We start from the raw sequence: 15,099 nt of genomic DNA on the forward strand, positions 1-15,099 counted from the left end.
CTTCTTCCCAGCTGCTGACAGATGGGCCTAGGAGGGCTCCTCTGGCTGTGACTTGATGGGGCGGTGAGCTAGTCATCATGAGCCAGCCAGGGCTCTCCTATTTCACTGCAGAGGAGCTTGAGCCAGGCTGGTGGAGGTGGCTGCAGCTGAGGGAGAGCACAGCTGGGTCCCGTGAGGCCTGTCGACGGCGACACATAGGGCAGCAGGCCCATGAGTGCTGTTGAACCAGCCTGTTCAGGCTCTGGGACCGAGCATGAAATGGAAGTGCAAAACCCCTGTCCTTGGGAGCTGGCTTCCTGCTGGGAGACAGACCATAAACATTAAGGTGGGAGCAGGGAGGCAGAGGGATTGGGAGGCCTCTCTCAGAATGTCCAGGACGTGTAGGCAGCATCCCAGTAGGCCTGCACCGTGCACGTTTGAGGGCCTGAGGGAGGCAGGGTCAGAAGGAAGAGCTGAGAGGCAGTCCTCACCATTCTGTCTCCAGCCCCGAGCTCCTGAAGAGGCTGGTGGGACATCCCTGAGAGCTGGTGTGAGAAGTGGGACACTGAGCCGACCACAGAGTAGTGTGGGCGTCAGGGAGAGATGCTGGGGCTACAGGGAGGGGGTGCTGGGGCTTCAGGGAGATGGAGAGGGGGGTGCCGGGGCCTCAGGGAGAGGGGGGTGCCGGGGCCTCAGGGAGAGGGGGATGCCGGGGCCTCAGGGAGAGGGGGGTGCCGGGGCCTCAGGGAGAGGGAGGTGCCGGGGCCTCAGGGAGAGGGGGGTGCCGGGGCCTCAGGGAGAGGGAGGTGCCGGGGCTTCTGGGAGGAGGTGCTGGGGCTTCAGGGAGAGGGGGGTGCTGGGGCTTCAGGGAGAGGGGGGTGCTGGGGCCTCAGGGAGAGGGGTGCTGGGGCTTCAGGGAAAGGGGGGTGCTGGGGCTTCAGGGAGAGGGGGTTGCTGGGGCTTCAGGGAGAGGGGGCTGCTGGGGCCTCAGGGAGAGGGGAGTGCTGGGTCTTTAGGCAGGATGTGCCACCATGGCATTGGACACATGGCCTCTGGGGCTGCAGGCTCTGCTTTGCTTTTGTGTAATTAGATGTGATGATTTATGTTTCATTACGAAGGAGAGTAAAAATAGAATAAAACAAAGTCTAAGATGATTTTGAAATTATTTCATAGCATTTAGAAGAAAGGAAAACGTGGATGAGGCGTGGTGTCTCATGCCTGTATTCCTGGCACTTTGGGAGGCCAAGGTGGGTAGATCATCTGAGGTCAGGAGTTCAAGACTAGCCTGGAACATGGTGAAACCCCATCTCTACTAAAAATACAAAAATTAGCCAGGCGTGGTGGCGCTCACCTATAATACCAGCTACTGGGAGGCTGAGACAGGAGAATTATTACTTGAACCTGGAAGGTGGAGATTGCAGTGAGCTGAGATCTTGCCATTGCACTTGAGCCTGGGGGACAAGACTGAAACTCTGTCTCAAAAAAAAAGGAAAAGGTGATCACCCCCACTGCATTTCAGCCCACGTTCACCTCAGGTGTTTCCAGCGTGGCTGCGGCAGCCTGTGTGGTCTGCGTCAGGGAGTGGCCACCAGGATGTGCTGACCTAGTTTGCAGGGAAGCACGAGGAGGCCTCACCGTCACAGCCACAGGCCTTGTTTCAGGAATAGAACGAGATAGAGAGGGAGTTGTTCCAAATAGGTCATTGCCGTGTCCCACACCCCCTCAGACCCTGGAAGAGTAAGATAAATGCACACGAAAAATCCCCAATTAATTGAAAATTGTTTTAGATCTTATAGGGAAAACTGACATGAGAATCGTATTTAGTTCCGACCAAGAATATAAAAACGCCGTCTGTGTTCATGTCTCTCTCTCTGCCATCTGGGGCAAGACTCAGATTCTTTGCCCCCGTCAGAACCTGAGCTCTCATCCACTGTGTCTGAAACGCTCAGCTGTGTGTTGAAGTTTTCAGTTACGCGTTTTGGTGCTGAGAATGCAGGCGAGACTGTTAGCATTTTAAAATGTAATTTAATTTTTTTTTCGAGACAGTCTTGCTCTGTCGCCAGGCGCCAGGCTGCAGTGCAGTGGCACGATCTTAACTCACTGCAGCCTCTGCCTCCTGGGTTAAAGCAGTTCTCCTCCCTCACCCTCCCGAGTAGTTAGGACTACAGGCACGTGCCACCACACCCAGCTAATTGTTGTATTTTTTAGTAGAGATGGGGTTTCACCATGTTGGCCAGGATGGTCTCAATCTCTTGACCTTGTGATCCGCCCACCTTGGCCTCCCAAAGTGCTGGGATTATAGGCATGAGCTACCGTGCCCAGACTCATTTTTTATTTTTTAATTTTTTATTTATGAGACAGGGTCTCACTCTGTCACCCAGGTTGGAGTGCAGTGGCGCAGTCTCAGCTCACTGTGGCCTCCGCCTCCAGGCTCAAGCAGTTCTCGTGCCTCAGCCTCCCGAGTAGCTGGGACTACAGATGTGCGCCCCCACACCTGGCTAATTTTTTAAGTAGAGACAGGGTTTCACCATGTTGGCCAGGCTGGTCTTGAACTCCTGATCTCAAGTGATCCACTACCTCAGCCTCCCAAAGTGTTGGGATTACAGACGTGAGCCACCGTGCCCTGCCTTATCTTTATTTTCAGTAGACACTGGCTCTTTGCTATTGCCCAGGCCAGTCTTGAACTCCTGGACTTAAGCAGTCCTCTAGCATCAGTCTTCCAAAGTGCTGGGATTATAGGTGTGAGCCACCATGCCCAATCTCGTTTTCTTTTTCTTTGAGACGGGGTCTTGCTCTGTTGCCCAGGCTGGAAAGCAGTGGTTGGTGGTTGCAGTCTTGGCTAACTGCATCTTCTGCATCCATGGCTCAAGCCTCCAGAGTAGCTGAGACTGCAGGTGTGTGCTATCATGCCCAGCTAATTTTTTTTTTTTTTTTTTTTTTTGAGACTGAATCTCACTCTGTCGTCCAGCCTGGAGTGTAGTGGTGCCATTTGGGCTCACTGAAACCTCCGCCTACCAAGTTCAAGTGGTTCTCCTGCTTCAGTCTCCTGAGTAGTTTGGATTACAGGTGTTTACCACTATGCCCGACTAATTTTTACCATTTTTAGTAGAAATGGGGTCTCACCATGTAGGTCAGGCTCATCTTGAACTCTTGACCTCAAATTATCCTCCCATCTCAGCCTCCCAAAGTGCTGGGATTACAAGTGTGAGCCACTGCATTCGGCCTAATTTTTGTAGAGATGGGGTTTCACCATGTTGCCCAGGCTAGTCTCAATCTCCTGGGCTGAAGCAGTCCACCTGCCTCAGCCTCCCAAAGTGCAGGCATAAGCCACCGTGCCTGGCCCCAACCTTCACTTTAAAAATAAGTGGAATACTTAATCAACATCTTTAACACAATCTGTGGGCTTCAGAGGCAAGCAGGCTCCGTCTTGGTCAGGAGGCCCGTTCTGGGACAGGCTTGGTAAGTATTGCTACGTTATAAGTAGCTGGTCCATTTTAAGCAAGTGGTTGAATTAACAGTGAGACAATGTGAGGACACCTGTCTCCCGTCACTCGCAGGCCTCAGGAGGTGCTTTGACTGTGTATATCACCGAGAGGCTGGAAAAAAGGAAAAGCCAGTGCCTTTTCCTGCAGGAGGAGAGGCAGGTGCTGTGGCATTGGTTGTGTTTGCAAAGTGATGTGTCTGTGGCTGACTGTCTGTCATGGGAAGACAGCTTTTCCTTTAAAGTTCTTCTCATAAAACACTGATTATAGAAAATAAGCAAAAAGAAGGAAGTGAAAACTGCATGAGCCCAGCACCCAGGAAAAGGTGGTATTTTCGTGTTATTTCATGATCCCTACACCTTCCCATGTAAATGTTTTTAAAGGTTTAAATCTAACACTTTCTAAAGACTGTGAGCAGTTTTACAGAGCTCAACATCTTGCTCATTATTTCTTTTAAGAAATAAAAAGGGCCGGGCGCGGTGGCTCAAGCCTGTAATCCCAGCACTTTGGGAGGCTGAGGCGGGTGGATCACGAGGTCAAGAGATTGAGACCATCCTGGTCAACAAGGTGAAACCCCGTCTCTACTAAAAATACAAAAAATTAGCTGGGCATGTTGGCGCGTGCCTTTAATCCCAGCTACTCAGGAGGCTGAGGCCGGAGAATCGCCTGAACCCAGGAGGCAGAGGTTGCAGTGAGCCGAGATCGTGCCATTGCACTCCAGCCTGGGCAACAAGAGCGAAACTCTGTCTCAAAAAAAAAAAAGAAAAGAAAAAAGAAATAAAAAGTTGGCCGGGTGCGGTAGTGCACACCTGTAAGCCCAGCACTTTGGGAGGCCGAGGTGGGTGAGTCACAAGGTCAGATGTTCAAGACCAGCCTGGCCAACATGGTGAAACCCTGTCTCTTTAAAAAAAAAAAAAAAAAAAAAGAAAATTTAAAAATTAAAATAAATAAATAAATAAAAACTTTATTTCTTATGTGCTTCCTCCTCAGAATTCTTGCCAGGAGCCTTGTTCCTGTGGGGGATGTGGCTCTGAGCCATCTGCCAGGCTGCTTTCTCTCCCTGGATTTCTCATGCTCACTGCCTTGTTTGTCCTGACCTCCAGGGCTCCCAACTCCCGCACATCAGTCCCTGGGGCATCCTTCCCAGGGATCCCCAAGGCTAGCAGGGGCCCCCTCACCAGGTGGCTGTGGGTGGCCTGCTGAGCATGGGGTCTTTTCCCCACAGATCCCGATGGCCAGCGCTACGGCGGCGTTGCATCTGCCCAAGGTGAGGAACCCCTGGCCTGCCCGGACGAGTTTGATGACTTCGTTACCTATGAGGCAAGTGGTGTTCACCCCGGAGCTTAGGGGGAGTCTGGCATCCACCTCTTCCTTTATGCCCCACAGGTCGTGCTTCCTGCCCCCGGGCCGTCTTCTGTAGACGCTGGCGTGGAGGGAGGGCCTCCTGCCTGCCTGCACCCTGGGGCTCTGTGGCCGGTGGGCTCTGAGGGCTTTGGCTGCGACAGGAGGCCCACAGTTTTCTGTCCCACACGCCCTCTCAGTCTGGGCAGGAGTCCTCCCCCGGGGCCTGTCACCCAGCAGAGGCTGGGTGGACAGCAGTGTCATGACCACTGCTGCCAGGCACAGGTGGAGCAGACGGCTTGGGAGGATTCCTTTTGTCAACTTCCAAATGGTTTTCTGTGTTTGGGGATGTCTGACTAATGCCTGCCCCTGCGTGGCTTCCTCCATCCTGCTCTCATATGCAGCTAGTGTTGTCACGGTGGTGTGTTGTCTCCTGTCACTGTGGGTCCCGTGTTCATAACACAGCTGCGGAGAGGGTCAATGAGCACAGCGTGGTCTACGGAGTGTAACCACACCCGCCAGTCTGGAGGGTGGGATTCCCGGAGAGCCACGTGGCTGCCATCAGAAATGTTCTTCTTCACAAAATGCATTAAGTTGAACCTGAGCCTTTGTGGAGCTCTGGGAAGGTGGAGGTGGCAGCCACCAGCTCTGTCAGCCTGCTGCTGAGCAAAGGCACTGGAAGTGAGGCTGAGCTGCCAGTTGGTGGGGCCTGGGCTTCTTATGTCAGTCCTCTGAGCACTGACTACTCGAAAGATAAGGCTGTCACAGGGTAGGATTTGAGTCACTTCTGGCTGCCACCGTACCATGGGAGCCATGGGATTCTACTCTGTTCCTTGCTCTGAGAAGCTGCTCCAGGGATTAGTCACCCTCAGGAGGCCAGCTTCACTTCTGCCCACACAGACCCTGCCCAGACCCCTGGGGCAGTCCTCCCTTCCAGCTGTGTCCTGATTATCAGCTGGTCTGCAGCTTCCGGGGCAGGGCGCCCACCCTGGGTCCCATGTTTGGCTCTGCCTTGGTGTGTTCTTTCTGCACGTGAAGCAGCGGCGAGGTGCTGGCCCAGAGGGCGTGTGGTGGGAGTCGGGCCCTCTCACGTGGCTGCAGCGTGCAGGACGTGCTGGGAGACCCCAAGACCCCAGAAGGCAGCTCCTGTGCCCGGAGAAGGACCTGGCTTCTTCATGGAGAGATACACACAGCCCTGCAGTGTTACCCAGAGCTATTGGCCTGCAGCATCTGGGGAGCTGGGCGTTCATGTGCACTTTCTCACCTGTATCTGTCTTTCTGTTCCCCTCTTATGTTTCTTACGGCATTGTTGATTTTTTATATCCTGCATATGGTGCAGTGGCTAAAGAGTGGCCTCTCAAAAGATACGTCCACCCAGAACCTGTGGCTGTGACCTTATTGGAAAAAAGTCTTTGCAGATGTAATTCATTAAGGATCTCAAGATGACATCATGCTGGTTTGGGGTGGGCTGTAAATCCAGTGATAGGTGTCCCGGAGAGCAGGAGAAAAACACAGGAAGAAGGCATTAGGAAGAAGGGGGCAGAGACTGGCCACAGCCAGGGAACTCCTGGGGCTCCCAGAAGCCAGCAGAGGCAAAGATGCATCCTCTCCGAGAGCCTTAGGCAGGAACCAGCCCTGCCAACACCTTGGCTTTGTGTTTTGTGTAGAGACGGGGTTTCACCGTGCTTCCAGGCTGGTCTCAATCTCCTGGGCTGAAGCAGTCCATCTGCCTCAGCCTCCCAAAGTGCTGAGATTACAGGCATATGCCACTGTGCCTGGCCCCAACCTTCGCTTTTAAAATAAGTGATTGACGTTAGCATAGCTTGTGTTAAAGGTATTTAGTAAGCAATGCTACGTTATAAATAGCTGTTATATTTTAAGCAAGTGTTTGAATTAATAGACAGTGTGAGGACACCTGAGTGTCTTTCGTAGTCGAAGCCTCTGCAAGGTGCTTTGACTTGTGAATATCACCGAGAGGTGGAAGCCAGTGCCTTTTCCTGCAGGAGAGGCAGGTGCTGTGGCATTGGTTGTGTTTGCAAAGTGATGTGTCTGTGGCTGACTGTCTGTCATGAGAAGACAGCTTTTCCTTTAAAGTTCTTCTCATAAAACATTGATCATAGAAGATAAATCCAGAACAGAGAGGATAAACTTGTGTTTCCTCAAGCCCCGTGGTCTGTGTTGGTTTGCTGTGGCTGCCCTGGGGCATGGATACCTTGTTAGGTTACTCAAGGCACTGAATCAATGTATTTTATCCTTTTTTTTTTTTTTTTAAGTTTTTTGGCTGTAAGTTTATTCAGTGCAAAATAATCCTCTCCAATTTTACTGAGGTGGCTGACCACGTCCACAACCAAATCTGCCTCTAAACTGGAATTCAGTTGCTGACCCAGCCCCAGCCTTGGCTTTCTTACTGGTACCAGGTGGCACAGCACTCCCTCTGTAGGTATCTGTTGGCTTCCTCTCTTGTGAGTCCTGCAGGTCTCTCACCCTCCAGACCTTTAGGCAGAGGCCTTCCAGTCTCTGGACAGCTGCAGCGTAGGCAGGCACAGTCTCCACGGGCAGATGAAGGTCATCACGGAGATACTGGATACCCTTATTGGTAAGACACCAGTAGAAACGTCTCCAGGCAAACGGTTCCTTCACGTAGCCTTGGGACTTGAGAGACTGCATGGCCTTCACAACATGAAGCGTGGGCACATTCTTGTCTGCCGGCTCCAGTGCTTAGGCATGTGGATATCCTTCTTGGCCACCATGACTCCCTCCTTAAGAAGGAGTTCATCAATGGCAATCTGGTTCTTCTTCGGCATCAACATCTCGGCGGCTGTAGGTGCCGGGGCCGGGCTGTGCATTTGGTCCTTAAGGGCCTGTGTGGTCTGAATGGCGTGGCCCTCAAGCCTCACACTTGTCACTTCAGAAGGGTGGAACCTGACATTTCAGAGTGAAACCTTCTCATATTTTTATATCCTAATTTCTTTTTTAGAATGGAGGAAACATTTAAGTTTTTTTACTTCATGTTTTAGAGCAATTTTAGGTTTACAGAAAATGTAACAGTGCAGAGCATTCTGGTACCCTCCTAAATTTCCCTGTGAGGAGCATCTTGCATCAGCGTGATACATTGGTTAGGGACCTACTCTAACACTGATACGTTATTCTTTTGTTTTGTTTGAGACAGTCTTGCTCCATTACCCAGGCTGGAGTGTAGCAACACAGTCTCTATCTTGGCTCACTGCAACCTCTGCCTCCTGGGCTCAGCCTCTCATGAGTGGCTGGGACCACGCCCAGTAACCACCACACCTGGCTAATTTTTTGTAGAGACAGGGTTTCACCATGTTACCTAGGATAGTCTCAAACAACTCCTGAGCTCAAGCGAACCCTGCCTTGGCCTGCCAAAGTGTTGGGATTACAGGTGTGAGCCACTGCACCTGGCCTGATACGTTATTATTTTTTTGAGACAGAGTTTCACTCCTTGCCCAGGCTATAGTATAATGGTACAATCTCAGCTCACTGCAACCTCCAGCTCCCGAGTTCAAGCAGTTCTCCTGCCTCAGCCTCCCAAGTAGCTGGGATTTCTGGCATGAGCCATCACGCCTGGCCTGAACGTTATTAACTGAAGTTCATAGTTTACATTAGGGCTCACTCTTGATGTTGTATATTCCATATTTTGACAAATGTAGAAGGACAGGTCCACCGTTATTGTGTCACAGAGTCGTGTCATTGCCCTAGAAATCCTATGCCCTGGGCAAGGTGTGATGCCTCATACCTGTAATCCCAGCACTTTGGGAGGCCAAGGCGTGTGGATCAGCTGAGACCAGGAGTTTGAAACCAGCCTGGCCAACATGGTGAAAACCTGTCTCTACGAAAAATACAAAAATTAGCTGTACGTAGTGGCACACACTTGTGATCCCAGCTGCTCCGGAGCCTGAGGCAGGAGAATTGCCTGACCCCAGGAGGCGGGGGTTACAATGAGCTGAGATTGTGCCACTGTACTCCAGTCTGGGCGACAGAGCGAGACTCCATCTCAAAAACAAAACAAAACGAAATCCCGTGTTCTGCTGGCTCATCCCCCCACACCAGCCCCGACAACCACCGATCCTCTGTATCTCTACAGCTCTGCCTTTTCCAGACGTCCCGGAGCTGGAAACATCTGGCAATTGGCCTTTTCAGATGGGCTCCTTTTCCTTAGTAAATGTGCACTTACGGTTCCTCCATGTCTTGCTTTGCTATTTAAGGGTGGGATGTAATTTTCCACAAAGTGGAATTAGATACTGTGAAACTTATGGAAAGATTGTTCTTTTGAAAAACAGCTTGCACATCATATAATCTTTTTTTTTGAGACAGAGTTTCCGCTCTTGTTACCCAGGCTGGAGCGCAGTGGTGCAATCTTGGCTCACCGCAACCTCCGCCTCTTGGGTTCAGGCAATTCTCCTGCCTCAGCCTCCTGAGTAGCTGGGATTACAGGCACGCGCCACCATGCCCAGCTAATTTTTGTATTTTTAGTAGAGACGGGGTTTCACCATGTTGACCAGGATGGTCTCGATCTCTTGACCTCGTGATCCACCCGCCTCAGCCTCCCAAAGTGCTGGGATTACAGACGTGAGCCACTGCGCCCGGCCCGCACATCATATAAACTTAAAAAAATAAGCCTAATAAAGATATGAGTGGGGAATATGTTTGTTACATCAGATAGCCTATTTGGAGACCCTACGCTGGTGATCTTCAGGTAAATAAACCTTGTATTGATTGATATTGTGAAGTTGGTTCTAGTCAGACACATTTCTTTTTTTCTTTTTTTTTTTTTTTTTTTGAGACGGAATCTTGCTCTGTTGCTCAGGCTGGAGTGCAATGGCCTTGGCTCACTACAACCTCTGCTTCCTGGGTTCAAGTGATTCTCCCGCCTCAGCCTCCTGAGTAGCTGGGATTACAGACATGCGCCACCATGCCCAGCTAATTTTGGCATTTTTAGTAGAGACAAGGTTTCACCATGCTAGTCAGGCTGGTCTTGAACTCCTAACTTCATGATCTGCTGCCTCGGCCTTCCAAAGTGCTGAGATTACAGGTGTGAGCCACCGTGCCCAGCTGAGACCCATTTCTTTTTACTGGGAGCACCGCAGCGCTTCCACCGTGTTGGTCGGGTAGAGTGTACGGTTAGTGATGGTCCAGCTGTGGCGTCCTGGCTGGGAGGGTTACTGGCTCTGCTGGCTCTGCTAGCTCGCAACGTCTTCCCAAGGATCCTTTCGGCAGGCAGCTTTTAATGGGAGTGTTGCTGCTGTGGCGTCTGCGTAAGCGGGGAGAGGGGAAGGCGATAGACTGTGGCACGTCTGAGTTCGCAGGCATGGTGATGTCTGAGGATCTGCGCAGGTGGAGCCCAGGGGTGGTGGGGCTGTTTGTCCGGGTTTCTGAAAGAGCGAAGGGAAAGTGAGGGAGTGTAAGGTGTGTCTCACAGAATCGTTGGGCCGTGCTCTGTCCGGTCCTCCGTCCTTCTCCCACTACCCACGGTGTCTGGAGCAAAGAGCTGCCTTAGTGCAATGATGGGGAAATGTGTCTTTTGTACAAACCATGACCAGAAGCTTAGGAAGCCAGAACCAAAAGCCGCTCTGTTGTGAGCACTAACTAACCGTTTGTTAAAGCAGCAGGACACTTCCTGAACTTTCCCTCCCCCTCCCTGGCCAGCACCAGAAGGAGGCTTATTAGAGCGTGTCTGCAGCAGGTTAAACTTTCTCCTGGGTGGCATTGTACCTCCAGGTGAGCACACAGGCTTTGCAGAAACCCCAGCATGATAAGCAAGTAGGAGGTGACGTTGTCGTTTGAGAAAAGCCAGTGATCTGGTTGAGACAGGGACACGATGGGGAGCCCATCCCCAGCAGCATGCCCTTCCTGGAACCTGTTCACAGAGCCAGGCCCAGCCTGTGAGGCCGCCTGGGCCAGCATCTGAGGGTAAGAGGAATATTCCTTTTTTTGTGGTGGAGAAAGGTTCAGGGAAGAAGAAACTATGATAGGGACAGTGTTGGCCACGCTGGAGTTCCTGATGGCCCTGAGCATGGGCCTTATTCTCTGTCCACTGGTGATTTGGAGGACTTGTTAACTAGTGAATGTAACATTTAGACGTAGCGAAGTTTTCTAAGATGCACTTTGATTTTCAAGTGAGTTCATCTTAACATTTGTAATGTGTAAAAATATTAAAAGTTGGTAGAATAGTGTTTTATCCAGGAGACCGGGAGTGAGCACGCACTGTGCTTTGAGGTACATTTTTGTCTCTGGAAAGGCAGGTGATGGCTGCCCTGGAAAACTCCATGCAGGGAGGCCCTGAGCAGCAGAAGCCGAGCTGCAGGCCTGAACTGGGGAGTGAGTGTAGGCGGGCGGCTCCTGTGAGCTGAGCTGTCTAGAAACCCCAGTGGCATCCAGCCCGCCAGGGGCTCTCAAGTATGGATGGCGGTGGCGTGGAAGTAGGACGTCCACAACCCCAGAGCAGATAAAGGGGTGGGTGCAGTCACTGAAGCCGCGAGGAGTAGAGGCTGAGACAGGTGGATCACGAGCTCAGGAGTTCAAGACCAGCGTGGCTAACATAGTGAAACCCTGTCTCTATTAAAAATACAAAAATTAGGCCGGGCGCGGTGGCTCACGCCTATAATCCCAGCACTTTGGGAGGCCAAGGTGGGTGGATCACGAGGTCAAGAGAGCGAGACCATCCTGGTCAACAAGGTGAAACCCCGTCTCTACTAAAAATACAAAAATTAGCCAGGCATGGTGGTGTGCGCCTGTAGTCCCAGCTACTCGGGAGGCTGAGGCAGGAGAATTGCTTGAACCCAGGAGGCAGAGGTTGCGGTGAGCTGAGATCGTGCCATTGCACTCTAGTCTGGGTAACAACAGCGAAACTCCATATAAAAAAAAAAAATTAGTTGGGCATTGTGGCAGGCACCTCCTGCTACTTGGGAAGCTAAGGCAGGAGAATCCCTTGGACCTGGGAGGCGGAGGTTGCAGTGAGCTGAGATTGCACCGCTGCACTCCAGCCTGGGCTACAGAATGAGACTCTGTCAAAAAAAAAAAAAAAAGCGGAGGGGGGCGCTGGGCACGGTGGCTCACTCACGCCTGTAATCCCAGCACTTTGGGAGGCCGAGACAGGTGGATCATGAGGTCAGGAGATCGAGATCATCCTGGCCAATGTGGTGAAACCCTATCTGTACTAAATACACAAAAAAATAGCCAGGCGTAGTGGCACGCGCCTGTAATTCCAGGTACTTGGAAGGCTGAGGCAGGAGAATCCCTTTGAACCTGGGAGGTGGAGGTTGCAGTGAGCCAAGATCGTGCCATTGCATTCCATCCTGGGCAACAGAGCCAGACTCCATCTAAAAAATTAAAGAAGAGAAAAGAAATTTTAGGCTACGTACTGAACTGCTGAACCTGATGTTGTTATAACCTTTCTCTAGAGTTGGCTGCAGGTCTTCCTGGTGCCCCTGGGGTGAGTCTTTGTCACTGTGTCACTGATGACTCTGAGACAGTACAGCCCTTGTGAGTGTGCAGTCCTGTTAGGGGAGCTGCCGGCTGCCCTCAGACCATCTCAGACCTGTGCTCTGGGCCTGGCGTCCCACTCTGTCATGCCTTCCCCACTGGCCCAGTCTCTGACAGACATCCTGGGCCTGCCTGCTTTCCAGGCCACTGGAGCCCAAGACAGCTCAGCTCTGTGCTGAGTGGGCCCCGGGCCCTGCCTTCCTGCAGGAGTGGGAGCTGCCGAGGGACAATGAGTAGCAGGAGACCTGATGTCTTACCAGGCTCTCCTGGTTCTGGATTTCACAGTGGATACTTTTGAGGAATGACTTGGTTTTTACGAATTACTTCCTTAGATTCTAGGGGAGATTGGGTTTTCCCCTGGAATGATAAGTCCCATAATTGGACACCTGGAGTAGGCACTCCACAGCACTCCCTGTTGCCTCGTGGCTTTGGAAGCAGCGGGCAGGAATTTTCCACCCACCAGTGACACTCGCACCCTGCAGTCCTCGTTTATGTGCTTTGAAAAGCACCTTCTTGGGTTGTCTCTTGGTTCCATGAGGCCATCACCTTGTGAGATCAGAATTTATAACCCCCGTTTATGGCAGTGCTCCACGTGGTTGAGTCACGGGTCTGAACTCACATGGCTTTTAATAAAGGGGCCAAAGATGGAACGGGGGCCTCCCTCAAGCCACAGCAGACTCCTGGCAGCTCGGCCTGGCCCTTTGCGTCTCTTCCAGTGTGGCTCAGGTGGGTGCAGCCTGGGGTGGGGCCCTCTGGCGGCCTCTCAGGTCTGAGCACACTTGGCCTCCTTTTTCTTTGGGATGGATTCTTGCTCTGTTACTCAGGTCTCAGCCTCCCGAGTAGCTGGGACTATAGGTGTGCGCCACCCGCCCGGCTAATACTTGTATATTCACCATAGTGGGCAGGCTGGTCTCGAACTTCTGACCTTGTCATCTGCCCTCCTAGCCTTCCCAAAGTGTTAGGATTACAGGCGTGAGCCATGGCAACCAGCCTTTTTCTACTTCTTACCATACTAGAACTAGAGTGCAAAGGGCATCTTTTTCTGCTGGGACTGCAGCTTTTCTGAGATCTTGTTTATTTGCAAATCGTTAACCTCAGAGTCTTTTGGCATGAAATGTTGGCCACTTTTCCTAACCAGCAATTTTATTTTCATTAAGATTGAAATTATAAATTGAAGATGTTGGCTGGCACAGTGCTCGAGTAATCCTAACACTTTGGGAGGACGAGGCAGGCAGGTTGCTTGAGGCCAGGAGTTCAAGATCAGCCTGGGCAGCATAGCAAAACCTCGTCTCTACAAAAAATGCAAAAATTAGGCTGGGCATGATGGCTCACGCCTGTAATCCCAGCACTTTGGGAGGCCAAGGCGGGCGGATCATGAGGTCAAGAGATCAAGACCATCCTGGCCAACATGGTAAAACCCCACCTCTACTAAAAATGCAAAAATTAGCCAGGCATGGTGGTGCGTGCCTGTAGTTCTAGCTACTCAGGAAGCTGAGGCAGTAGAATCGTTTTAACCTGGAAGGTGGAGGTTGCAGTTAGTGGAGATTGCCACTGTCCTCCAGCCTGGCGACAGAGCAAGCCCCCATCAAAAAAAAAAGGTTAGTTGTGCACAGTGGTGAATGCCTATGATCCCAGCTACTTTGGTGGCTCAGGCACAAGAACCACTTGAACCTGGGAGGCAAAGGTTGTAGTGAGCTGGGATTGTGCCACTGCACTCCGGCCTGGGTGACAAAATGGGACCCTGTCTCAAAAAACAAACAAAAAGAATTAGAAAAAGAAAATGTCCTGTTTAATAGTTGTTTAGTTTTATGTTCATTTGTGCAATCCACAAACATTTACTGTCTTCCTGTGCCTGGTCCTGTGCTACATGCTAGATACTTAAGAGTAAAAACAAGTTGGGTGCAGTGGCTTATGCTTGTAATCCCAGCACTTTGGGAGGCCAAAGGAGGTAGATCACTTGAGCTCAGGAGTTTGGCACCAGCCTGAGCAACATGGCAACACCGCATCTCTACAAAAATTAGCTGGGTGTGGTGACTTGCACCTATAGTCCCAGCTACTCGGGAGGCTGAGGTAGGACGACTGTTTGAGCCTGGGAGTTTGAAGCTTCAGTGAGCCTAGACTGCACTACTGCACTCCAGCCTGGGTGTGGAGTGAGATCCTATCTCAAAAAGCCAATAATCAGAAAACAGTAAAAGCAATTGGTCACAATGGCTCATGCCTGTAATCTGAGCAGCGTGGAAAGATCACTTGAGGTGAAGAGCTCAAGACCAGCCTGGGAGTGAGACCGCGATTCTAAGTAAATACATGCATACATACATACATACATACATGACAGCTGAGCCAGGTGTGGTGGTGCCTGTAGTTCCCAGCTACAGCTCGATCCTATCTCTATTTTGTTAAAATAAAAAAATTACTCTGCCAGGCTCAGTAGCTCACATCTGTATAGTTCCAGCACTTTGAGAGGCCAAGGCGTGTGGATCACTTGAGCACAGGAGTTCAAGACCAGCCTGGAAAACATGGCAAAACCCCATCTCTACAAAATTTCAAGAAATTAGGCATGGTAGCTCGTGCCTGTGGCCTCGGCCATTCTGGAGGCTGAGGTGGGAGGATTGCTTGAGCCCAGGAGATGGAAGCTGCGCTGAGCTGAGGGTACACCACTTCACTCCAGCCTAGGCCTCAGAGAGACACAGTCTCCAACAACAGAAATTACTCAGAGTACCTTGTTTTCTGCTCTCAGACATGTACCTATTTTTCATTTTAAAAAATGTTGAATTTTGTTTTATTGATTTTACTT

General features: G+C 51.2%; 1 protein-coding gene across 4 annotated transcripts in view; it reads left to right on the forward strand.

Annotated features, from left to right (window-relative positions):
* RAB11FIP3 (RAB11 family interacting protein 3) overlaps positions 1-15,099 on the forward strand; it is a 98,254-nt gene that overhangs the window by 42,834 nt on the left and 40,321 nt on the right. For all 4 annotated transcript variants that reach the window (XM_035266336.3, XM_035266334.3, XM_035266337.3 and 1 more), the window contains exon 3: positions 4,687-4,781. In XM_035266336.3, the coding sequence (XP_035122227.2) occupies positions 4,687-4,781 (95 nt within the window). The remainder of the gene's footprint in view (positions 1-4,686; positions 4,782-15,099) is intronic.

This window comes from Callithrix jacchus, chromosome 12 (genome assembly GCF_049354715.1).
Source record: "Callithrix jacchus isolate 240 chromosome 12, calJac240_pri, whole genome shotgun sequence".
NCBI classification, from domain to species: Eukaryota; Metazoa; Chordata; class Mammalia; order Primates; family Cebidae; genus Callithrix; species Callithrix jacchus.